This window comes from Diplotaxodon limnothrissa, linkage group LG12 (genome assembly GCF_057381915.1).
Source record: "Diplotaxodon limnothrissa isolate DT_005_m linkage group LG12, D_limnothrissa_male_GT1.1, whole genome shotgun sequence".
Classification (NCBI taxonomy): Eukaryota; Metazoa; Chordata; class Actinopteri; order Cichliformes; family Cichlidae; genus Diplotaxodon; species Diplotaxodon limnothrissa.
Genome location: NC_140607.1, coordinates 14,822,123 through 14,846,573, shown reverse-complemented (window position 1 = coordinate 14,846,573; position 24,451 = coordinate 14,822,123). Strand labels below are relative to the sequence as shown.

General features: G+C 37.9%; 2 protein-coding genes and 1 long non-coding RNA gene across 4 annotated transcripts in view; 2 read left to right on the top strand and 1 right to left on the bottom strand.

Moving 5' to 3' along the window:
- LOC146621011 (uncharacterized) overlaps positions 1-7,381 on the bottom strand; it is a 38,925-nt gene extending 31,544 nt beyond the window's left edge. The window contains exons 1-2 of the long non-coding RNA XR_014906612.1: positions 7,237-7,381; positions 3,453-3,647 (exon numbers count right to left, since the gene is read on the bottom strand). This is a non-coding gene — a long non-coding RNA (uncharacterized LOC146621011). The remainder of the gene's footprint in view (positions 1-3,452; positions 3,648-7,236) is intronic.
- Positions 7,102-15,085, top strand: ppp2r2aa (protein phosphatase 2, regulatory subunit B, alpha a). 2 transcript variants are annotated; one of them, XM_085368054.1, is made up of 10 exons: positions 7,102-7,381; positions 7,761-7,838; positions 9,084-9,181; positions 9,378-9,543; positions 9,680-9,792; positions 10,528-10,705; positions 12,297-12,461; positions 13,279-13,448; positions 13,632-13,723; positions 14,056-15,085. In XM_085368054.1, exons 1-10 carry the CDS (start codon positions 7,375-7,377, stop codon positions 14,333-14,335), a joined length of 1,347 nt encoding a protein of 448 aa, XP_085224180.1. In that variant the 5' UTR covers positions 7,102-7,374; the 3' UTR covers positions 14,336-15,085. The 2 variants fall into 2 exon arrangements, with proteins under 2 accessions (XP_085224180.1, XP_085224179.1); XM_085368053.1 differs by lacking the exon at positions 7,102-7,381 and having other exon boundaries at positions 7,748-7,838.
- Positions 15,086-19,567: 4,482 nt separating this feature from the next.
- On the top strand, positions 19,568-23,718 carry bnip3la (BCL2 interacting protein 3 like a). Its single transcript, XM_085368051.1, has 6 exons — positions 19,568-19,645; positions 20,722-20,992; positions 21,087-21,168; positions 21,254-21,360; positions 21,469-21,618; positions 21,917-23,718. The coding sequence occupies exons 1-6, from the start codon at positions 19,594-19,596 to the stop codon at positions 21,963-21,965; spliced, it is 711 nt and encodes a 236-aa protein (XP_085224177.1). The 5' UTR covers positions 19,568-19,593; the 3' UTR covers positions 21,966-23,718.
- The last annotated feature ends 733 nt before the right edge of the window (positions 23,719-24,451 follow it).

Sequence of the window (24,451 nt, the reverse complement as noted above, 5' to 3'; positions counted from 1 at the left end):
TGAACAAAACAAAGTGTTTAGAGAAACCCGTCGGTGAAACTTATTTTAACGCTGTTGGAATCCAGTGTGTTTGTTTTTAAATGTATATTAATAATGTACGTGTTACAAATGAGCACAGAGAAGCTATAAAACATGTTTGTATGGTGGTGTAGTATACACTGAACTATTTTATGTATTGTAAAAATGTTTATGTAAATACTACTTATCATCGGTATTGATAATGTTCATGTGTATTGATTTTTGTGTTCCAGTGCTAATATCTACTGAGTGAAGGGAAGCAAAGCTTTCCCCTCTGATGGGTTTTCATATGTCTAAGAAAGCTGAACCAGTAGGCAGACACAGCAAGTAACTGCTCCGAAAGGGATTAAAGCCTCAAGGTTTATATGACAATAAATTTGTGGTAATTTGATGAAGACCAAATTTGGTTGGCAAGACTGTATTCACCACCAAAACACAATATAATCAGAAATGGTTTAAGTCTCAGAGATAGACAGGTAAGGACAGAGCAGTAGCCCTGCTGGTGGTTTTCCAGTATTAAAGCTGTTGTAGATGATTTGTTGGCCAATAATCTGTCAAAAAGTATCTCAAATATATCTCTCATGAGTGATACAGAGTCATTCTGAAGCAGAAAGGATATTCCTGTCACAATATAGAAGCTGTGGTCAGTTTTTGGCGAAAGGGACTTTTACATATTATTTATTTACAGCAGGTGAGAAGTCTCACTGATATTAAAAAAATCTTTTTAAAGAAAGATCTGGCTAATAGGGGAGTAAAATTTGTAATACCGTAAATATAACATCACAGTTCCATAAAGATACTTGAAGAAGCCAGAACGGACTGGATTAGTTATAATGTAGAACACAGAGCAGAAACAATAAGCCAGAGTGATAAACTTGCAAAACACATCATTTCCCCTTCATAAATTCTGTTGACTACAGCCCATTTATATTATAACCAAAAATATTAGGGTACATATAAAAACACACATAGAAAAATAACTATTTGGCACAACGTCGGAAGCAGAGCCACAGCAGAGCGATCGTTTTATAGTTATTTAAAACTATAATCTCACATTTTCATCAATTTTACAAATAACCGTGAGAGTCGTTTTAAATGTCCCAGAAAGACATGGAAGTGTGACAGTGGTGCCAACAGAGGTGAAGTCAGCTATTTAGTAATAGTCTGCAGTGACGTAAAACTGTTAGCAACAAAAAGCTGCTGTCACGTTTTAGCCAAGAGGCGCATTATGAGTTTTGTGACTGAAAGTTGCAAGGCAACATTAACAAAAGTAAAACAGTGTGAATGCAGTTTTCACAGGTGTTTCCCTTTGAAAACAGTGTGGCATTCAAAATAAGTAAGACGGGGTTAAAGAAGAATCAGTATGGTTTTCTATAAAGGTGAACTCGTCTGCTTGAAGGTCCTGAGGACTGAGACAGGTGGTGTGAAGGTTTGATCCAGAGGAGAGCCACATTTTTACAAACTATTCCACCATATGAACCTGAAATCTGTGTGTAACATCTGACCTGAGAATGTGCAGAAGAACACCAAACATTATTTATCATGGTGCAAACCTTTATGTTTGACAGTAATTTCTATCTCCTCTCTATGTGCACATTGCAAAAGGCTTTGCTGACTGGGAATTGATGTTTGAAGTTAACGGCTTCAGTTGACTGTAATCACAGAGCTAAATGCTTGTCCATTTACAATAGAAATTGGTAATTCTATTAAACATTTTATTTTCTTAAAAAAAAATGCTGCTTAGCATTCATATTTGAACAGAGCATGGTTTCCACCAGTGTATTGCAACTCTGATAGCCCATTGGGCCTAAGATGACCCTCTGTTGGGCCTCAACATCAAGAAGTGTTTTTAATGTTTCTTTTCTTAGACGCTGTTAGACATCCTACTTGATTTATGTTAGCTAATGTGTGCTTTTAGCTATTTTTACACGCATATAAACTGCTTATAAGATTTTGCAAAGCTATAAAGAAGCTAAAAAATAACCCCAAGAATATTATGACCTTATATTGTTTTACCTGTTTAGCTGAGTTTTAATAATTTAGAATATGCAAAATCTTGTGTTGGTGTAAGAATAGGATTATTCTGGAATTCTCATGCCAGAAGTGACTTTCTTTCTCATATCAAACCAGCAGCAGTGTGTCTGTAGAAGGCCTCACAATCACAACCCCTCTGTATGGTTTATGTCATGCAGTATGTTTATTTTTTTATTCATCAAGCTAAAAGCTCAGGGAGATTGAAAATCGCTTTCAAGAGTTATGAGGCCAAAATGGTAGCAGAGATTGTAAAAATTTAAAAATAAGCCAGCGCACAAACACAAATCTCAAACAGTTGCAGTACAATTATGAGTTAACAGGTTCAAATCATACAAAAATAACAACACAACAAAACAATGAAGTTTCAGATGAATTTCAAACTAATTTCAAGAGCGACCTCAATGACCAGCTATTTGATCCTCTAAATGGACTTCAACTCCTCCGTATTAACCAGTTCTGATCCTTTCAGGTCTCGGTCTGTTTTTCATTCTGGAAACAAATAGTTTGTCTGATAACTGATGGATAGCACTAATTTTGACTAAGTGCAACTTGCAACTTCTTTTTTGTTATTTGCAAACGCATGTTGGCATCAACAATGAAATTAATTTCATTGTTGATGCCAACATTGAAATTAGATTGTAATTTATTGTTTATATTCACATTCACATAATGTGAATGTTTGATTAAATGGTTTTATGCAGTCTGATTTCACTGCGAATAAATATACAGATGAAACAAAATCAAACTGTAATATTTTTACAGTAGAGTGTGTATGTGTATCATTACTGCATAAAATTTTTCTTTTAAAATTGCATCTTAAATAAAAAATACATTTGTAATTAGTAAAATTTGTAACATTTTGTGATTATTAAAAGTCTTAAAAGGGAAAACTGCCTATAAGAGTAAATAACGTGCAAAATTGGAACCAAACTTTATGACTCTACTGACTGATCATAAACAATATCTACCAAGTCATCTATCCATTTTCTGGACAGCTTAGCTAATTCAAGGTCATGGGCGGGCTGGAGCCCATCCCAGCTGTCAGAGGTGTGGTACACCGTGGACAAGCTGTCAGGCCGTCACACTGATAACACAGAGAGGCAGACAACCATTCACAAATTGGCAGTTAACCTAACACGCATGTCTTTGGGACAAGTGGGAGGAAGCTGGATTATTTGGTGAGAATCCAAGCCCCCAGCTGCTGATTTAAACCCAAGACCCCTTTGCGTTGAGGTAACAGTGCTAACCACAGCACCACCATGCTGCATAGAAAATACTGAATATAACTTCTTTTTTTTTTTTTTACCGTGATTGAAGCCACAAAAAGTCAGAACAAAAACTAACAAAATGAAACCAAAATGAATTCAGAAATTAAAAAACAAACAAAAAACATGTCTTACCAAGTTTCAGTTCATCACAATGGTTTTTCGTTATGTTTTTGTTCTCCTTCATAGGTTTCCTGGTGATCACTGTGAGAATGTAGTTTGTATGATTTCCATAAGTCATTTGACAGTTTCCCTTTGTTTCAGTATTGTTGAAGGGGATGTCAACCCAACCTCCTGTGTAGTTCTTTCCATCTGACATCATCTCACAACCTGAAGACAAAAATTCAAATTATGTAGGTCATTTAACAAAACAAATAAGCAAATTAATCGATCAATTGGGAGCACAGTTCTTTATCCAACAGCCTTCAGATACTTTATTAGCAGAGCATGCTGTAAAACATTGCTGTTTTTATTTTTACTATATAGGTTTGATGCTGTGACCAGTTAGTATTTTTGTTATGATTCAAAGTGTCACTACTGCAAAAGCGAACTTCTGCTTCAATACATAATGTTACAATTAATTATTATCATTATTATAGTTGTTTTTCACAGTTGCTAACAAAATATGCAGTACATGTGAAAAAGCATTTGCATGTTTCCAGATTTCTAAGGTTTTTGTTTTGTTTGTTTTTGCATGGATTGGTTTAGTCATGTTATACGTGCATACGGTCAGAAGGAAGTCCCACTGTTGTAGTTGCGCAAAATCAAGCATGTAGGCATGCAGACTACAAAGGTTTGTAAAAGAATGTGTCACTGAATTCAAACGAGGCACTGTAATAGGATGCTACTGTAAGTTTATGAAATTTCATAGTTAATGAAACTTTTTCCTTCTTAGATATTCACAACAACTGTAAATGGTATGATTGCTCATAAGTTTTGAAGCAGAGTCACTACGTCGCTACGTCAATGAAAGTTTCCAACACTGTACTAACTCAATAAGTGAGGACTTCCAGACATCTTCTGGCATTAACATCTGCACAAAAACTGTGCACTGGGAGCTTCGTGGCATGGGTTTCCATAGCCGAGCAGCTCCTGTGGGTGTAATGTGAGGGTGGCTTTTTTTTTTTATCCATATAGCTTAGGTCTTATACGCTGTCAGTCCTTATCTCTTCTAAATGACATTATTAATCCCTGTGTCACTTTTTAGACCCGTTTCATGGTCACTGATGTCATGGTGGAAAATATGACATGGCATTTGATTTAATTCTACCATAAACACATTAGTGAAACTTTAAAGTAATGTGAATAATCATGATCATCTGTCATAATGTAATGTTCTTAAAAAAGAAAGAAAAGTCATGGGTAACATTGTAGTAACATTCAACATTAGAAGAGTGAAAATGGCTCTTGGCTTTTAAAATCTGGGAGAATTCAGTAACAGCAAAGATGTGGCAGAGGTACAATTTTAAGAAGAAAGAAGCAAAATACATAGTGCAATACCTATTTTAATCATATTCAACATTAATTACAGTATAATGATTAGTGAATAATATCAATTAGGAGTTGGTCATAGTCTTATTACCTGTCATCATTGAGAAGATGAGTAGTAGCAGTGATGTCATCATGTTGGTTTTAGTCGCTTCTTTAAGATCTTTAAGTCTAAATTATTAACCTGCAGTTAGTTTGCTTTTGTGAGCCTGTCTTGCCTATCTGTGGGGCTCTGGTGATTCTTGATTTTTTTTCCATCCCATCTTATGTTACTAAAAATGTACTTGCCCCGCCTTTCTGACCACAAATTCCCCCTCCCCATTTCTTTAAGGTTATTTTCTTTATCATACTTACATCATCTTATTAGTAGAGAGGAAGCAAGTGGTTTGTGTGAGTGTGAGAATGACAATAACACTGAATAGGAAGTCAGCGTCTAACAGATATATTTATTTGATAATATAATAGAAAAATACTTATAAAGAGAAGAGTCTCTTTAATCTGCACACTTCCTAAACTGCAAATTGAAACTGAACAGCTCAGCGCAAATGTTGAAATCCAAGAAAATGATCTGAATTCTTCTATGCTTGTTTTGTACATTTGATGCATTTTGGATAGAGATGGTTATATATTTAAAAAGTTTGCTTTGGCTCACTGACTGTTGAGTGGAGATTCTTCTCTGTTTGTCCGGGTGGTTGATTGACAGTTGGTTTGGTTGGACATTCATCTGACCGCTTTTTAACTGAGGAAATAAGTCCCTAACATGGTTGCTGGGGAAGTATAAATCAGTATGCCTTATTACAGGCAGTGTATACATAAAAAATTTCACACTGGCTTCTTTGATGTGCTTTGCTGCAGTGTCAGCTCCTGTGTTGTTTGAACATGAAAATTCTGACAAAAGGGAGAGAGCTAACAAGCATGTTAGCATTCAGTAGCATTTGTGTGATTGGTAGTTTGGTTTTATTTGATTTCATTTAATAGATATTTACCAGATATGACACAGATTTAACAAATGTGACCGGGAAATCTGAAAAACATTTATATTCATATGCATCATGCACTATATCTGTGACACTTTAGATATCAGTAAGACTGAAGAATGATACTTTGGTACAACAGTATCAGACAATCTTTGACACTGAGTGGGCATGTGTTCTTACTGCATTTATTCCTTTTGGATTACTCAAATGTACTAAGGTGTCACTGTGGCTTAAGGTTTGTGATTTCGACCATAAGCTATGACCTAAATCTTTGCCTTAGATCTATATACATTCAAAAGAGTGTTGAGAGAATATCATACAAGTTGCAGCAGGCCTCTTTTTAGGAAGTATTCTTCGATATGTCATACACACACACAGAAAAGAGCACAGGTGTAACTGGTAATTTAGATGGCTGCCTTCCATCTGGGTGAACTGGTTTGAATAAAAGTCATTGCAGTAAACACGCTGAATCACCTTCATTGCATAGCCAGTTGATAGAGCTGAGTCATTGTTAATGAAAATCTTTTTTAACTTTGTTTTTCTGGATATGACAAATCACTTTTTTTCTGGTATAAACACTCTCAACTGTTCATGTGCCTTAAAGTACCAGGAAACGAAGGGAGGCATTGATAACATCATACACCTGAGCTTTTCCTTTGACAATAATTGTAAAACTAACTTTCTCACAGGGCCCTAGTAGATGTGATTAATTTTACTTGGAAGAAACGTTTTTTCCAGTTACGCTTACATTGACGAATAAGGTTCTGAACTGTCAGAGACATCCTGCTGAACAAATGTCTGTCAGATGCATCTATTGCAATTATTACTCAGTTTATTTCCCATTCAGTTGTAGTTTAACTCAGTGGAATCAGTGGGTCATCGTGCAATGACTACATTTAATAGGCAGTAAACAAGATAGTAACTCATAAAATGCACCCAATGTGGAATAACTTTTGTAGACGTTAAAACAAATAAAAAAAAACCCTCTAAAATTTATTAAGAAATCTGAATTTCTGTTTGAAACTTGGAGCTTTCGGACTCCACTTTCTAAATTCAGCATGCGAACGAGGTTAGTTCGATTTTTCTCACTGAAACAATGCACATGGGCGGGGTCTAATAGTTATACTTGGTTTTATATTTTTAAAAACCTGGTTATTACCCTTTTTATGAATTTAAAGCGCAGTAAATCAAGTGACCTCGCGGTCTCCGCAGATAGGAAGATGACCAACGTCGCTGAGGGGTAGGTTTAAAATTTCGCGGCGCACCCTCTCGCCGCTCTCTGGTGACTGCTGAACGCCGCCCGCGTTTCGCCATTTTGAAAGTGCTGTAAGGAGGCAGAGGCGAGGGAACTCTCAAAGTAGAGTGCAAAGTCTACAAGCCAATAGTGGGCATTATTAATTACTTTGTGGAAAACAGTTCCGTGCTGTATAGCAAGGCCGAAGACTTTTGCTTACGTTCTTCAGAGTACCAAACAGCACTCCCGGCTTCATTCCTGCACTGCTCCTCGCTAGAACCTCCCAGCCGACCCGGGTCAGCACTGTTCCAGTCCAGGGCCCGAGCCCGCTTAGATACCCCTCTCCGAGTCGCTCACCATGGCAGGTAAAGCCACAGGGGAAAAGACTACCACAGTGCCTGGGGTTATTAATTAACAGGTGCTGACCTGTTTGACAACGATGATCTGTTTCTCTGTAATGTCATGTTTAACCAGCGCAAGCTAGCTAGCGAGCTAGGGTAATTCAAAGATGCCAGTGTAAGTCAGTGTTAGTGTTAAAGTGAGCGAGATTCTCCACAAACACACGTCAAGTAGTTATCTGTGCCTATGAGTTTATAGCAGCAGTTGCAACGCAGTTACTGTGAATTTCCTTAAGGCCTCGTTGTCATATTGATGTTTTTAGCTAAGTTAGCTGCAGGCTAACGCGTGTAAAGTTGTCTCTCTTTAATGGTGGTGTGTCCAATCTTGGGGTCATGTTGTGTGCAGGGCCCGGTGGTGGGAGCAATGATGTGCAGTGGTGCTTCTCCCAAGTCAAAGGAGCAATAGATGACGACGTCGCTGAAGGTAAGTCCATGTGATAGTCACTGAACACTTGCTAGCCTGAGCTGCCAGGATCACCATCCTGTGCACGCTTGTTTTAGGCTTTGCTTCAAAGCGCTGCTGCCACACTTTATATTTGTGGTATTTCTAAATATGCAATGAAAAGTAATGCCTTCTTCTTCTTTTTTTTCTTCTTTTTTTTTTTTTTTACAGTAATAATGGGTATAAGGGATCAGTGGTGTGGTATTGTAGTCCATTTGGTTTCTCACAGACTGACAACAATCTTCTATTTTTGGCATAATTGCTGCAAAATGTCAGCATTCACTATTTTCTCAGTTCACCCTGGGTATTAGTGGGGCATTACACAATGTTTACATAATTGGGAGAGAACTGCATGTTAGAATTGAAAAAGATTTTACCTCTGCCAGAGAAGAATCTTTAATAGGTGTTTCATATTTGTTAAAGAAGTAGCACTTAGGTTTGACTAATTACAGAGCTGTTTGAGTGGCCAAGTTAAAAGAAAACCTTTACCAGCTAATTATTTCCGAACTAAAGGAAAACTCAAAGCACCAAAAGTGTGTTTACAGTACATGGTGGCCGTATTTATGCATTAAGGGCTACATTTGTTTACAGTAAGCTTTGTCTGGGAACATGTATGAATGAGAGCCTCTCCTTGTGTTAATACATAGGAGTACATGGGCTCAAAACACAACACTCCAGTAACGTTTTTATTAGTTTCCTGTAAAAAAGGATTCGCCTTCAGTCTGTCTGCTATTGTTTTATGGGGTTGCATGGAGTCGGGTCGTATCAGGCGCACACTGTCGATGTTAACGACTGCACTAACTCAGAATAGTGCCAGTGTGTAAGCGGGGATTGATTGTTGTATTGTAGGACTTTGTGAGAATGGTTCTCTTTGAAAAGTGCTAAATAGCTGAAGATGGAAACTTTTTTTCTGTTCTTTTTTCCTTTGTGTCCTAAGATTGTTGAGTGTGTGTGTATAAATATGTGTGCGTCATTGCTGTGTTGTGTTTTCACCATGGTTGACATGATTTTCACCCCTCACAGGTGGGCTGCTGAGGCATTTTGTAAATCACTTCCCATTGAAAGGCAATGAATCATTTAGACAGCAAAAGCCTCGTAAAACACTCAGTGTTATTGCAGTAAACCTGTCTCAGATTGACAATAGCGTTCATCAGAAACTCTGGCAGAAAATGTGTGGTTATTTATATTTGACGCTAGTCTCATTTTTGCAATTTTTATTATTGACAGCCGATATCATATCCACTGTTGAATTTAACCAATCTGGAGAGCTACTTGCAACTGGGGACAAGGGGGGTCGTGTTGTCATCTTTCAGCAGGAGCAAGAGGTATGTTTTAGTGACACATAGGAACAGTAATTATTTTTAACATTTGATTCATAATACTCCAAAGCAGGTAGGTCATCAAACTCAGTTTATATAACACAAAGGTGTACAGGTACAATGTTTCTAGTGATCTTGACCCGAGACATTGAATCTTGGTTTCATAACACTTGAACTTTTGTTTGATCTGTTTTGTATTTAGAGTAAGAATAAGCTTCAGTGCCGAGGAGAGTACAATGTTTACAGCACCTTCCAGAGCCACGAGCCTGAGTTTGACTACCTGAAAAGTCTTGAGATTGAGGAGAAGATCAACAAGATTCGATGGTTGCCTCAGAAGAATGCAGCACATTTTCTTTTGTCAACAAATGGTTTGTAAATTACTTTCTTTTTGAGTAAATTCTTTTGCTGTAGTAAATGTGAACTTTTGTTACGCCATCTACTGCCTTATATGGGAGTAAATATAACTCAATGACTCTCATGATCTTTGCTCTTTCTCATTGTTAGACAAAACCATAAAGCTGTGGAAAATTAGTGAGCGTGACAAAAGACCAGAGGGCTACAATTTGAAGGAAGAAGATGGGCAATACAGAGATCCCAACACTGTCACTACACTACGGGTGTGTATAACTGGCTTTATTACAGCCCAGATCTTTTCTTTTTGTTACATTGTTAGCCAAAACTGAGATCCTTTGCTTACTTTCCATTCATTTATAATAAGTAGATCAAGAAAATTAACAACAAATTAAATATGTTGAGTCTGGTTAGTAATTTACATCTGAATTAATTGGAATAAATGTTAATCATTTCTTTTCCGTGTTTCCTTCCACTCATTACAAAACTGTCCGTTCTATTTTGATTGAGACGTTGACTTATCTTATGAGCAAGTAAACAGACGGAACTAATAAAATTACCAATCTGTTCCTGCAATTACTGCAGTGCTGCAGTTGATGTAATGTCTGCTTTATTCACCTTTAATTTTCACAGACAGCCCTTTTTTTTTTTTCTCCTTGTCCTTACTGAATGGTTTCCAAATATAGACTCAGTTCAACAGGTTTGCCTTTATACTGAGGCAAGGCCTTTTATTTGTTTGTTTAAAGAGCAGGTAACTGTCCCCATCTTAAAAATGGGAAAATCTATGTACATTTTCACCTACATCTTTGTGCCTCTTTACCAGGGTAAGAAAAATAATTTGGACACTTTTTAATGTTTTTTTTTTTTTTTTTTTCTTTTTCTAGTGTGAAATTTGTTTTGTAACATGCCTGTGTGGATATATTAGAGGTAAAACAGAGGTCATAAAATCTACTGCATCTCCCATTAAAGAAATATAAAAACAGCCCCACTTTTGTTTTCAGGTACCAGTATTCAGGCCCATGGACTTGATGGTGGAAGCCAGTCCTAGACGAGTGTTCGCCAACGCGCACACATACCACATCAACTCCATCTCAGTCAACAGCGATTGTGAGACCTACTTGTCTGCTGATGACCTGCGCGTTAACCTCTGGCATCTGGAGATCACTGATCGCAGCTTTAGTATCCTTTCATTCTTTAATTCCATAAAGTACTGCAATAATATAAAATTATTTTGTCAGTGTTTTGTCTTATTTATTCCCAGTTTTATCATTTTTCAAAGGAGCGTAAGCCAGGGAGAGAACTTAAAAAAAAATGTATGTGAATGGTATGTGAAATAATGAATGATATGTTGTGGTTAGTTTTAAGCCTTTGTTTGAAGAGATGCCTGATTTATTAATCCTGTTCACCTGCTCACCCCGTGTCAGTCAAATTAGACAAAGACTATGTCTTACTTAGCAACAAATAAAACATGATTCATGTATTTTTATAGGGCATATAAACAATTCTTTGCCTGATATTTAAAAATGTACATACTGTGTTTACAGGCAGACTGGACAAGAGCAAAAAATGATATTCACTGGTGTCTATTTAATCTGTAGCACAGTGTCATTATTTATACTACCACCAGATGTCCCCAAAGCGTGGGATGTTTAACTGGGTGCCTCTAACATGGTCTAAAAAATCACCTCCTACATCCTATGTTAATAATTTCACCCCATGAGTTCTTACTGCGTTGTTCTATGTAGGACAGCGGTCCCCAACCTTTTTTGCGCCACGGACCGGTTTATGCCTGACAATATTTTCATGGACCGGCCTTTAAGGTGTCGCGGATAAATACAACAAAATAAAAGTAGTACCGGTACCGAAAAAAAGATTTATTCATAACACATGTGAAAAGACCCAGGAAAACCAAGTTAACGATAAAAACGATAACAAAATAATGCTGAAAACCGATAAAAACCCTGAAAACCATACATTTTACACCTGAGCCTCTACTCTCGTGGCCCGGTACCAAACGACTCACGTACCGGTCCGAGGCCCGGGGGTTGGGGACCGCTGATGAAGGCTGTATAAACAAAGACGAACCAGAGTTAGATACAAAGTGGAATCATGTTTTTCTTGAATTGAGATTAGTTGCTCGTTTGGGCCGCTCATATCTTCTCTTCATGCTGGAAGATTGATGCAGTGCAACCCCTGCCTTTTATTAAGGATTGCGTCAACTGATGTAAAACACTTGAACCGGAGAAAGAATTAATGCAAACTAAATTATGTTAAATGGTTTTATCACTGTTGGCTCATGAGGTCAGAGGTCATCTGTAAGATTAATGTAGCTGTTAAAAGTTGAAAACACATGAGCATGAAATGGAAAGTATTCACAAGTGAATAACATCTACATGATTTGGGGCACTTTTGTGCTAGTGAGCAGATATCTGTGGCAAAACCTTTTCCATGTGCCAGTCACTGTTTTAAAAAAATAAAAAAATAAAAATCATAGTGAATTTGATGATCTGTGATTTCAGTGTCTCATAGTGGCAATAGCAGTTTTTATTTTCCTCTGCGCACAGACTGTTTACCTGCAAGCAGTAAAGCCTGCTTAGATGGGTTCTTCAAACTGAGAACATGACTCTGTGAATAATAATAATACTACTACCAATTAATTTTATTTCTGAAAGATTTTTAAGTTGCTGAAATGTCTGTTCAGGTTTTTTTATTTGCTTGTTGGGGTTTTTGGGTTTGTTTGTTTGTTTTTACCTTAACCTCACCTCTTCAGATATTGTTGACATTAAGCCGGCCAATATGGAGGATTTAACAGAGGTGATCACAGCGGCCGAGTTCCATCCCAACCAATGCAACACTTTTGTCTACAGCAGCAGCAAGGGCACGATCCGCCTGTGTGACATGAGGGCAGCAGCGCTATGCGACAGCCACGCCAAACGTAAGGCGGTCTCTTTTTGTGTTTCTGTAGCTCTTTGACTGTGTGTCTCCTCAAAGATTGATGGGAGGCTCTTATTGAGCCTATCAGTGTAACACTCGATTAATCAGCTGCAGTTATAAAGTTACTCTTGCTATGGACGGTGGCTGACTGGACTAGTGCAGTGTGCTTGAACAAAGCTGACGGTTTGTTGAGAAGAAGACTTGACAAGTGAAAAGTTGCACTGTCGTGAGAGCCTTTTCTTAAAATGAAACAAAGCTGACGTCTTACATGTTGTTTTCTGAAAATATTTTCTTCGATTTTATAACAAAAAAGAAATTGAACAACAAATTGCTTCTCCAATTCTATACAATTCACATGGTAACATAAAATTCACAAATTCACCTAAGAAATAGAAGATCCTTAGAAGATCCTACTTAGTTTCCCATCTACCACATTATGAAGTATCCAGGCCATGTGGGTCTTAGTGCATGAGGCTATAAAAGAAGATTTACACACTCTGCTTCCTGCTCACAGCATAGAAAACATAGCGCACGTACGTATAGATTGGTACCTGCTAAGCCAAATTGTTCAGAACAGTCAGAATGGTGACCCTTATTCATAACGCATATCAAAAGATAAGCGGAAAGGCTTTGTTACTTTTATGCTTTATTTCTGTGTTTATATAACCAGATTTGAAATTCAGTATCTTTTACAAAGTTGTTGTTATGTAAAGAAAGTTTCAGGGCTTACTTTAAAACAACTCGACCACTGTAAAAATTATTGTTGTTCTTCCAGTCATTGACGCTGAAATGCATGTGTTTGTTCTTCATTTTTTAAGTGTTTGAAGAGCCTGAAGATCCAAACAATCGTTCCTTCTTTTCTGAAATCATCTCATCCATCTCTGATGTAAAGTTCAGCCATAGTGGACGCTACATGATGACCCGGGACTACCTGTCTGTCAAAATTTGGGATCTCAATATGGAGTCGCGACCAGTAGAGACATATCAGGTCTGTAAATTATGCCAACACAAAAATACTGTTCCAGTTTCTGCATTACTTTTCTTCCTGTAAGGCTAGATTGATTCTAGCAGGTTCCGTCCATCCACGTGATTAAAGTGTAAATGTTGTTTTTGCTTTTGCACAGTTGTTGATGGAAACTCTGTATATTTCCTCATTGCTTTCTTTAAATAGGTGCATGAATATCTCAGGAGCAAGTTGTGTTCACTCTATGAGAATGATTGCATCTTCGATAAGTTTGAATGCTGTTGGAATGGGAACGACAGGTAAGCACTCATTCCGTGGCTTCCTTTTTTTTTTTTTTTTTTTTCTGCAGCTGTCCTGGACAAACAAAATACATGCGTGCATGACGCATGCAGAGCGTTAGGGAATACTCCTTTTCTGACGTCACTGAACCCAGAAACGCAGGCCTTATCACTTACTGCAGTTATCTGCTCGGTGCAGACTATAATGTGGCTCATAATTTGGTTTGGGTGGGTGGTGAAGTGGTATAATTGGCTCATGACAGACGACAGGATTTAATGTCCATACTTGAAAAGGATTGTGTTTGCCAGTAACGTTAAGGCTACTCGCTGACTCACACCTTGTTTACCTACAGTGTTGTGATGACGGGTTCCTACAACAACTTCTTCAGGATGTTTGATCGAGGATACCAGCAGGACATGACCCTAGAGGCGTCGCGGGAAAACAGCAAGCCGCGATCGGTCTTGAAACCTCGCAAAGTAAGCACAGGTGGGAAGCGCAAAAAGGATGAGATCAGTGTAGACAGTCTGGACTTTAACAAGAAGATCCTCCACACTGCCTGGCATCCTCTGGACAACATCATTGCTGTGGCCACAACCAACAATCTGTACATATTCCAGGACAAGCTGAACTAGCATTTGTTGAAGCACTGAGGTCCCAGTTTCTGCTTGAGCGCCGCTGCTCTGATATACAAATATGAACAATAGCTGTCTGTTTTTGGCTAAATCCCTCTTGATGAGCTGCCCTTGGCATATGCCAAGAACTGCTATGTCAACAGTGGCATGAACACAGTACACCCAAGTAGGCCATCACAAGCCCATTTTCTATTTGTATTGCAAATATGAACATGTAGGGGTTTTTTTGTTTGGTTTTTTTTGTTTGGTTTTTTAAGATCTGAGTCATACAGTGGGATTTAGTATCATGGGTTTTCTCTGGTTGGAGCACTCCAGTCATCAAGCTACAAATTGCAACTCCACTACATCCCAAACCAAAGGGAAATCTGTTCATACACATGTTTGGTTAGTTTGTTTGATTCTTCTTTTGTGCCATGGTTCATCTGTGTCTCATAGCCACTAGTTATTAGATTATTGTAGCTATTGTGTCTCATTAGTTTTCTGTTGCTCTCATATCATTCAGTCACCACTGGCCTGAAACACTGGTAATGCAAACTGTCGACACTCCATATTTTCACAGTATTTGTCCATTTGCCAAGTTCACTCACCACTTTCTTGCCAATATACAGTATGATTATGCAGCTAAAGGACTCGTTTAGTGTTTTAACCTTTTTTATGGTTCTATGATTATAGCGTACAGCCTGCATTACTGCAAACATCTGTCCACAGTGTGCAAGATTTAATATTGGATCAGATTTTGACCTTTTAAGACAGCCACTAGTTTACAGTCATTAATATTAACAAAGTCTGCTTCATTTATACCTTTATAGTGAACTTGTTGCTGTTGATTAAATCAGGAAAACTGTTTTCATACTGTAACATTTACCATTTAACAATGGAGACTAAATTCTGTCTCTTTTTTTTTTTTTTTTTTTTTCAAGTACAAGAAATAACAAAGAACCTGGTTTTTCAAGCTGCACTGAAACCTTAATATATATCCTGTTCCAATCTCGAGCCACTCTCTAAACAACAAGCTGACTTTCATGTTGTATTGATGTGGACAATGGTTTATAGTAATAAAAAATATAATTCCAGTTAATAGCCCACGGCTCTAGAAATGCTGGCGCAGTCGTGCAAAATGCACACACACATTTTTCAGGTATTGTGGTTTTATTATGGCTAATTATGCCAAAGTAACCAGTCCTATACTCACTCTGAAGCTACACTCAATTGAAGCCGTTTTGCAGAGAGTAAGCCCCCTTGTCTGACCTCGTCACCCTTGCAAACAATAGCTCAGGACAAAAGGACATATATAACTGTAACACACACACACACACTCACACTAGGAAGGGTGTGTGTATAATGGCATTATGTGGCCTGTGGCAACAAAACTAAGTTCTGCTGCCAGCTCTCCCGCTATTTTGTTTGCAGGTTGACCCATGGCTTTACCCTCTGTATCTACTTTCTGTTTGTACACTTTTTTTTTAATATAATGACATTTTGTACTGTACCTGTTTAAAAATAGATTAATCACTATAGTTGATTTATTTTTGTATAAATTAAGGCAATAGGATTACAGTCTGATCACTGTAGTTTCTTTAGCTGTCTGTCTCAGATTGATTGTAGATGGAAGGTTCCTTGACAGTTGGGTAGCTGTTTTTTTTGTTTTTGTTTTGTTTTTTTGACATACGACTTGGGGACATTTTTTCTCATCCTGGAAGTTTGAAAACTTAAAGAAGCTTTTTCAGGTCTCAGTATCTTTTGAAGTTGTAAGCATTATAATTCTAACTTTTTGGGGGGGGCACACTGTGCATGTAGAGCTTATTTGGATGCCTCAGAGTTGGTTTCTAAAATAATTTGGATCTTAATATTCCACTTACGTGCCATAGTTTTTGATTTATTTTATTTTATTTGGCTGTGAAAGAATAGGCCCTTCTGGGTCTCTATTTGAAAGGCATTTTAATCAATGTTTATTGCTTAAAACTGTTTAGTCAACTTCTCTAAAGTTACTGATTTAGATTTATGAAAATGTCTCCTCTCTCCTGTGAAGCATGTGTCGCTTTGCTATACAGGCTTGTTTATTTATCAAGGAGAAATTGTGAAGCACTCAGTTTGCCGATGATTGTTATATGGCAGGGTAGTTAATGAGACATCAGGTGTAAGTGTTGTTAATATTAGCTGCACTGGGAAACCTAATGAAAGCTGAGCTGTCACTAAGTTGTTTGTCCTGTTGTTTTTCTTCTATTGAAAGTCAAATGTCATATCAGGAAGAAGATTTAATCTGTTGATGTGCAAACAACTTGATTACAGCACAATTTGTCCGCTTCATGATTTAAGCCATTAAATCAGGGAATGAAGCTTCTTGGTCCACTGGATGGTATTTGTTTCAGTTCGTGTGTTACTTTTATTTTAGAGAACGGATATCCAATCGCTAGAATGACAACAAAATAACCACCCATGTCCATACGGTGGTGTTAAACTACTGTTTTTTTTGTGTGTGTGTGTGTGTGTGTGTGTGTGTGTGTGTGTGTGTGTGTCTGTCTCACTCAGGGCTCTGGGTAATGTCTACTAGTGCTGAGGTATTTCACTAATCTTTCTTTTTCCCCTCACACTGTGTGAGGGTCATTTGTGTCATACAGCTCCAGTCACTTGAATAAACCTTCATAATGTGCCCATTCCCAAGTCAAGGATCCCATAAATTAACACATAATTACAGTAGCTATTTTTCATAACTGTGGTTTAAATCATGATGATATTCAAAGGAACCCTATTGCCTTTCTTAGAGCATTAAGAATAAATGAGATAATCAAGTCATGTTTCTTGAAATTTATGATGTGCCAGACAGGTGACTGCTCAGGGGAATTTACCGCTGCTCTTGATCAAAACGTACCTTCAAGAAAGCAGCTTTTCAGGACTCAAGACAAAAACTGCCTTATTTAAAGGTAGCTCATAACTTTTTCTTTTTTTAAAAAATAAAATCAAACATATGTAATGGCTTTTGAACAACACCCTGGGAAACCAAACCTTCCCTACTTGTTGTCTGGAGTTGTAAGGTTTTCTCAGTTGCAGCAGTGTATTATACATGTCTGATATATTACAGGAGTTAAAACAAATTGCACTTTTACCTTTGTGAATTTCATTAATTTGTATGTTCTGTTTCTTTAAAATGGCCTCTTGAATAAAGATTGTAAGAGTTTGGTGATCTATGGGGTGGGGGGGCTACAAAGGGTTCAGTGTACAGCTATGTCCTTGTCACATGGAATAAAGTACAATTTAGATGAAAAATAATAAAGAATTTTCAACCTGAATTTGAATGTAATGACTGTTGTTTTTTGTTGTCGTTTTTTTTTTTTTTTTTTTTTTTGGATTAGACACTGAGGGCATTTCAGGATTCTGTAAGGCTTTTAAATGCTAAACTAAGCTTTGCATGTTGTCTTAAAAAAGACTACACCTTTCCTCTTATTTTAAATAAATTATCTTTTTAATAATAATTTTTTTAAAAAGCTTTTAAGAACAAAGCTGTTACTTCAAAAAACATTTTTCAATTGGAAAGATGTGAGATGAATGTCTGCATACCTGATCTAAGGATTACACACCTCTGATGAGTTGCTATCGTATTATATATTATTTTCTCTATTGGTGTGAAGTTTAATGAAAACAGCATGAAACTGCTTTCTCTACCTCAGCGATGTCAAACTCCTTTTACATCATGGGCAACGTATACTCCACTTTACACTGACACAAAGGGAAGTTTCAAAGAACTCTAGCTACACATTTAATCCCCCAAATATCTTAATATAAGAAAAAGGCAGGTAATTTCAGCACATCCCACTTTTTCTGCAAGGTAGTATATAATAGAATTACTGTCCCGTAATTATAAACCAAAGAAAAAGGACTGAAAATGCATTTTTTTAAAAAAACAAACCCAAACATCTATATTAGTAATTACCTTTGTGTGTTATGAATGGCCATGGGTCTTTACAAATAGAAAAAGCTGTAAAACTTAAATGTGAATACAGTTAATATTTGTTCTCCTTGTTCCAAGGCCGCCCAGCGGGCGAATTAGTCTTTACCGGGCCTTATGTTTGAAAAGTATATAAAAACACGCCAATCCCAATCCTCAATGTGTCCTATAGATTCATCCCTTTCTAATTAATACCAGACCTATTTTCTGCCCACGTTAATATTCCAGACATGTAACCCAGCAGTTATTTGAAGGTTTACCAGTGGTCAGGGGCAGATCTACTGTGGTGGCATGTGCCACCCTAAAATAAACTCTTGCCACCCCTACTGCCACCCTAATTTTGCATATGGCAGTGATGTTTATTAAAATAAGCTAGCATTAAGACTTTAAGCCTAGCCGCATTTAACCTTGAATATAAATTCTAAACCTAAATATACTGCATAATATTACATCAAAACATGTAATAGCATCAATAGCTTTGTTTCTTGTTTTCAGTAGGAACAGACAGTGCAGATTTCTGACATTTTGTGTAAATTTAGTCATGTAAAATGTTATTATTTCTAATGAAAAGAGTGAATCTTAAGTTAGACTTGTATTTCAAATTCATGTTGTGTAGCTTTCTGGATTTTATATTTATTGGGCTACATGCTTATTTGTCATATATGCCACACAGTGCATAAAATGTAACTGAAATGTTTAATTATTTGACCAATAAGAAAGTTAGAGACTTTAATTACTGGATTTGATGTATTTTAACGATATTTTGTACATATTATAGAGGCACCCAAACCCGCATATGCCATATGTGCATATGTGTAAAGAAATTGCTATTTCCATGCCACCCTGTAATTGGAGGCGACAGGACCAGCCTTATCAATGTTGTTAGTCTCATCTCAAACCTTCTAATGACTCAAGTGGCCAACACAGAACAAAACAAAACAAAAACGAAAAAACACCCCAAAAACCAACACAGTGCTTTATGATTTTACATCGGTTATAAATACACCGGATGCTATCAGAGAACTGATTTCTGTGTATACAGTGGGACTTCATTTTAGTAGAAATATTTTTTTACTTTCCCTCACGCCCAAAAAAGGAAAAAAGAAACATCTCTATTTTCTTAAATCTTGCAATTGTGTACATTATTCAAATCAGCTTTTAAATAACGTAACCAAAAGGTGGGGGAAAAAGTAAAACGCCATCTCTGATCCAGAGCCAGCCTTTGTTGTCTGTTTGGACTCTGGACAGATCTAGCGCCTGCGCACTTGGAAGTTTGTCTGCGTGTCATGTTGAATGCTAAAACAGGATAGTCAACATGTCCACCGCGACGGCTCAACAAAACAATAACGAAGAGCCCGGGCTTCAGGGTACGTACCGTCCTCGGGTTTTCCCGGCTCCACGTCGTAGTCGTTACTTTACATGTTCGTAATGGACGCTTGTGTGTGTGAAAAATACCGCTACTGCGAAGGTTTTATTGTAAAAGTTATATCGAGGGTGGAATTTCCTCGTCGACTGGGAGGGGCGGGGGTATGTTGTTTGACGTCACCTCAAATGAGCCAATAGCGTCTTAGAAAAGCTTTGATGGACGCGTTACTGGCCAATCATGTACAAAGATTGAAGCTAGGTGGGCTTCACTAGCAACGAAAACAACTTTGAGGCAAAACACTGAATATTTTGGGGGATTTTTGTGACTTCCTTTTTGTTAAATTATTATTTTCCTATAATGGGCCGTATATTTTTGTGTGGGCAAGCTACTTCTTTACTCAAAAGCCCTTTGCACTTTTGATTATACATCAAATCTAACCGAAGGCAGTGGTCGCAATTTTTACCCAACTGCATGCAGGCAAACAGCTAAAAACATTTAAAACAACACTTAAGGTGTGCTCGCACTTCAAGCGACTAAAGCGCCATCACATTAGCTCTCGGGATGTTCTTCGTCATGCGTGGCAGCACCACAGCTGGAACAGCGACATGTCTGGGCAAACTGTCTCACCGTGCGCTCTGTAGTTATGCAAGACCTCGCATGGGAGCAACACTGATGGCAAATGCTTCTGTAAATGTGCAATCTATTATTTTTATGTCCATCCGCGAACCAAACAAATACACCATGCTTTGTTTTCGGGAAAGGGCGTCTCACGCTGTCACGTTGTGCGCTCACACAAACCCGCAGGCTCCGAGAGATTACGCAACACCCTTCCGTCTGCTGATTAAAAAAAAGAGTGCAGGCTGTTTATGGGGCAGTGGTACAAAGAAATGCGTGCCATCATGGATGCGGTGCACAGGCGGTTCATTTGAATTCGCAGAATCAGCGGTGCAGAAAATGTAGGTCAGCTGTTTCCATTTGAGGGTGTGTCTCTATGTGCTGTGTAATCAGCTGCGAGGTTTGTGCCTTATCACAGCAAGCTTACCTTCCTTGTGTCCTCTTGATCTTTATTTTACAAAGGGTCCTGGGTGGAGCTGGAGCTAAATGGGAATACAGGGGCCCAGGGGAGGCAGACCAACCTGCTAACACCACCTGCTGCAGACCAAATAAACGCAAATACTGGTATGAGTCAAACTCTGCAGACCTTGGAAGTGGTGCCTGAAAGTGATGAGACCCTAATTGGAGGACTAGAGCATGTGCCATCGTCCTCCTCTATCCACAACGGGGACATGGAAAAGATCCTCCTGGATGCACAACACGAATCCAGCCCAAGTAACTCCTCCTGCGATAGGTAGGAAGAAAAGTCATTTTTTTGGTCTTCAAGGCCTTATATGTGTGTTTGTTATTGAGAAGTTTTTTTTCTTACTCCAAACATGTTGATTAAGCCCTCACAGGCCACCAAGTCCAGAGCAGGATGAGGGTCAGATTACATTTGATGTGGAAATGTCCAGCCCAAGAGGTAGTCAGGTAAAGCTATGTATTCAGCTCTAAAGTTTAAGACCCTTTAAAGTCTTTTTCATTGATCTAATCGCTTCATCTTTTATATTTGCAGTCAGAGGAAGATTGTGCAGAGAAGGACAGAGAGGAAGACATTTTGATGAACAAAGAAGTAGACTGGGTTGCTGACTGGTCGAGCAGACCTGAAAACATTCCACCAAAGTAACCAGGCTTTCAGAGCTACTTACTGATATGTCAGGAGACTGTCTTTAGCTGTGTTTTTCTTCTTTTCTTTTTTTTAATAACCTGTCATTTAATTTTTCCTATCAGAGAGTTCCACTTTAGGCACCCCCGACGTTCCGTTTCTCTAAGTATGAGAAAGAGTGGAGTCATGAAGAAAGGCGGCATCTTCTCTGCCGAGTTTCTCAAAGTCTTTATCCCTTCCTTACTCATCTCACACATCCTGGCTCTTGGGCTTGGGTAAGTCAAAAGTCACGCATCTCTACCATTGCTGAGCTTTTTGTTACACCAGCTGGAGTTTTCTCAAGTTGCCCTAATTATATGTTTGTCTGCAACAATCATATCTAGAAGTTATAGCCGTTCAAAGAGACAGCTTCCATGTTATGTTTATAAAGTGTATACCTTAATTTTAATCTATCACTTGTTATAAATGAGCATCATCATTTATCTAGTACTGTTGCAAAATATTATTGTTCTTTTCCTTTTTTCCAAACTGACTCAGTTTTGTTCCTTTTTTTTCCTTTTTCCTCTTTCCCAGAGTGTACATTGGGAAGAGAATTGCAACAGCCGCCACCAGCTCCTACTGAGTAGAAAATGAAGCAGTGCCTAGATGTTCTCCCTTCTCCAAGTCACTCAGCCATCCTCGTGTGGTCAAGCTCTCTCTCTGCATCTGTTGTACACCCGCACTTCCCTTCCGATCACCATTAAAAATTATATTGCATCGTAGATGTAGTCGTACACATGATGTAACCGTGGTTGCGCTCCATCAGATTTTGACCGAGGACAACACTGTACACACAGTTGTCACAAATTTGCATATATGCAGTAGGTAACAAAGTCTGTTCCACCTGAAAAGTATTCGTCGTCTGTTCGACTAAAAAATACGAGACAAGAGGATTTCAGATGAAGTTGCTTCAGGGTTTTAGTTTCTTTACTTGCCTTGTTGTTAAGTTACAAGAAATTGGACTGCGTCTGTCCTCTGTTGCCTTCGTAATTAATATCTGCAAGAAACGAATTAATCGGCTCTGGGAACAAAAGGGACTTGAATCGCCTTAACTTATTGAGCTTAACATTAGAGGTGCAGTGAAAGCGTGGTTGTAGTAGGGGGACGGGGTACTGCACTGTGGGATCAGTTTTTAAATTCCACACATTTTTAATAATAGAAGTTATATCTTTTTGACCGCAGAGGGTTTAAAAGCTTTTTTGTTCTGAAGGTTGGAAAGCGTAAACATTTATCTTGTATGTAGCTCCAGAATTTTACAGAAATAGTTGGAATATGCTATAATAGTGGCAACCTAAAGGCTGGAACGCAGTATACCAGGCCATATGCTATTTTTATTTGTTTTGTTGCCTACATATCTTCTTCTTTAACACATAATATAGCATCAGTGGCAAAGTGCCAAATTTGTATGCTTCACCACTGCACATCGGTGATTTATCTTGAGACTTTTTTTTTTTTTTTTACATTTTCTTATATGTTTAGGTATTTAAAGATGTAGATGTGAAAAATTAATTTAAGCTGTGATCTGCCCCTTGTAATAGATACTTTCCGACATTGTATAATCTGTTTATACAGTGATACTAATGCGTATTATATCTCATGCATCGTGGCAGTGTAAGTAATGTGTTTTTGCTGTCGTTTAATTGAAGCTTCAGTGGCAGAAAGGATCGCCACGGAGGAGGAAGAAGGGGTTTCTAGGGGTTCTCGTTTAAAAGTGTTATCAGATTTTAATCTGGATTTCACTGTACAGTAATTTCATCTAGCGTACAGTGTCTGTGTACCTTTTAAAGAAATTATTTTCTGGAGAAAATGCATGCATTTCTGTATATTGATGCTGATATGCTGACTGGATTATTCTGTCAGTGTCTGTAAATGGATCAGACCATAACAATATGGAAAAATTGGCTATAACTTACAGTATTGGCTGTTGGCTGTGTTGGTTTGGAAGCACTCGTACTAATTCCTAAACTGTGCATGTGAAAACAGATTTATGTACAGTTGATAAGTGTGCAATACTTGGAATTTTTGGAATATAAAGTTTGTACTGTATACAGTGGCTGATGTGAAAAAAAAATACAAAGGAAGTAAATAGAGATCCATAGAATTGAATTCATTTTTCAAGTATAAAAGGCACATATCATCATAATGGGCTTTCTGCACAGCTGAATAGTGAGCAGTGTGTTAAAACTTGAATGGACTTTGTACTGAATACAGAGGCTGAAACAAATGCAGCTGCTGTCTTTGGAAGTCATTTACATTTCATCACCATTAAACAAAGCACTCAGCGTAATAAGGATGAAAGTGAATGTGTGTGAATCCAAAATAAAATGTCTGTTGCTTCCTCATTTGTTGTTAGTAGTTCATTTAAAGAGGTTTCAGATTATCTTCATGAATGTGGACGTTTTAATTTTTATAAAAGATAGGGTTATAGTTGTGCTTTTTATTAGCATTTCTACTCTTTAGTGCACTGTTAATAACAGCGGTGAAGAAACACACTGTCAGATAGTTTGGAAGATGTCATACAGTATAAGGTCTGTAGATTTACTGTAAAGATGATAATTATTTTAATCCTTCCTGAATTTGTAAGTTTGCTCACTTACATAGAAATGGAAGGAACAAGGTAGTCGTCCAAGACGGTATGGTACATGGCCCCAGTGGCCCTTCAATGAGATGAAGTAATCCTGTACTGTCAGCAGAAACACAGCCCCAAACCATAATGTTCCCACCCCTGTACTTGACTGTGGGGTTGGTGTTCATTGGATCATACTCTGCTTCCTCAACCATGCCAAAATGCTGAATTTTGGTTTCATCTGACCACAGCGCTTTCTCCCAAATTTTCGCTGACAAACTGGAGAACTTCAGACGAGTCTGTACATGAGCCATGGGACATAAGGAGGGGGACATAAAAATGAGATACTCTTCATATTTGTTGCAAGTAAACAAACTTACAAACATAGCAAGGGATCAAATAATTATTTCCCCCACTGTAGCTCTACTGGTTATAGTTATCAAAAGTTTATCCATACAACAATCAATGCATGGTATGTCACAAACTGTAAATCCAGTGCCAAA

Coding starts and splice junctions, on each gene's coding strand:
- ppp2r2aa (XM_085368053.1), top strand. CDS start 7,748: ATGTTGTGTGCAGGGCCCGGTGGTGGGAGCAATGATGTGCAGTGGTGC. Junction 7,839..9,083: donor AGATGACGACGTCGCTGAAG/GTAAGTCCATGT, acceptor TATTATTGACAG/CCGATATCATATCCACTGTT. Junction 13,449..13,631: donor GACCAGTAGAGACATATCAG/GTCTGTAAATTA, acceptor TTCTTTAAATAG/GTGCATGAATATCTCAGGAG.
- bnip3la (XM_085368051.1), top strand. CDS start 19,594: ATGTCCACCGCGACGGCTCAACAAAACAATAACGAAGAGCCCGGGCTT. Junction 19,646..20,721: donor CGAAGAGCCCGGGCTTCAGG/GTACGTACCGTC, acceptor TATTTTACAAAG/GGTCCTGGGTGGAGCTGGAG. Junction 21,361..21,468: donor CCTGAAAACATTCCACCAAA/GTAACCAGGCTT, acceptor TTTTCCTATCAG/AGAGTTCCACTTTAGGCACC.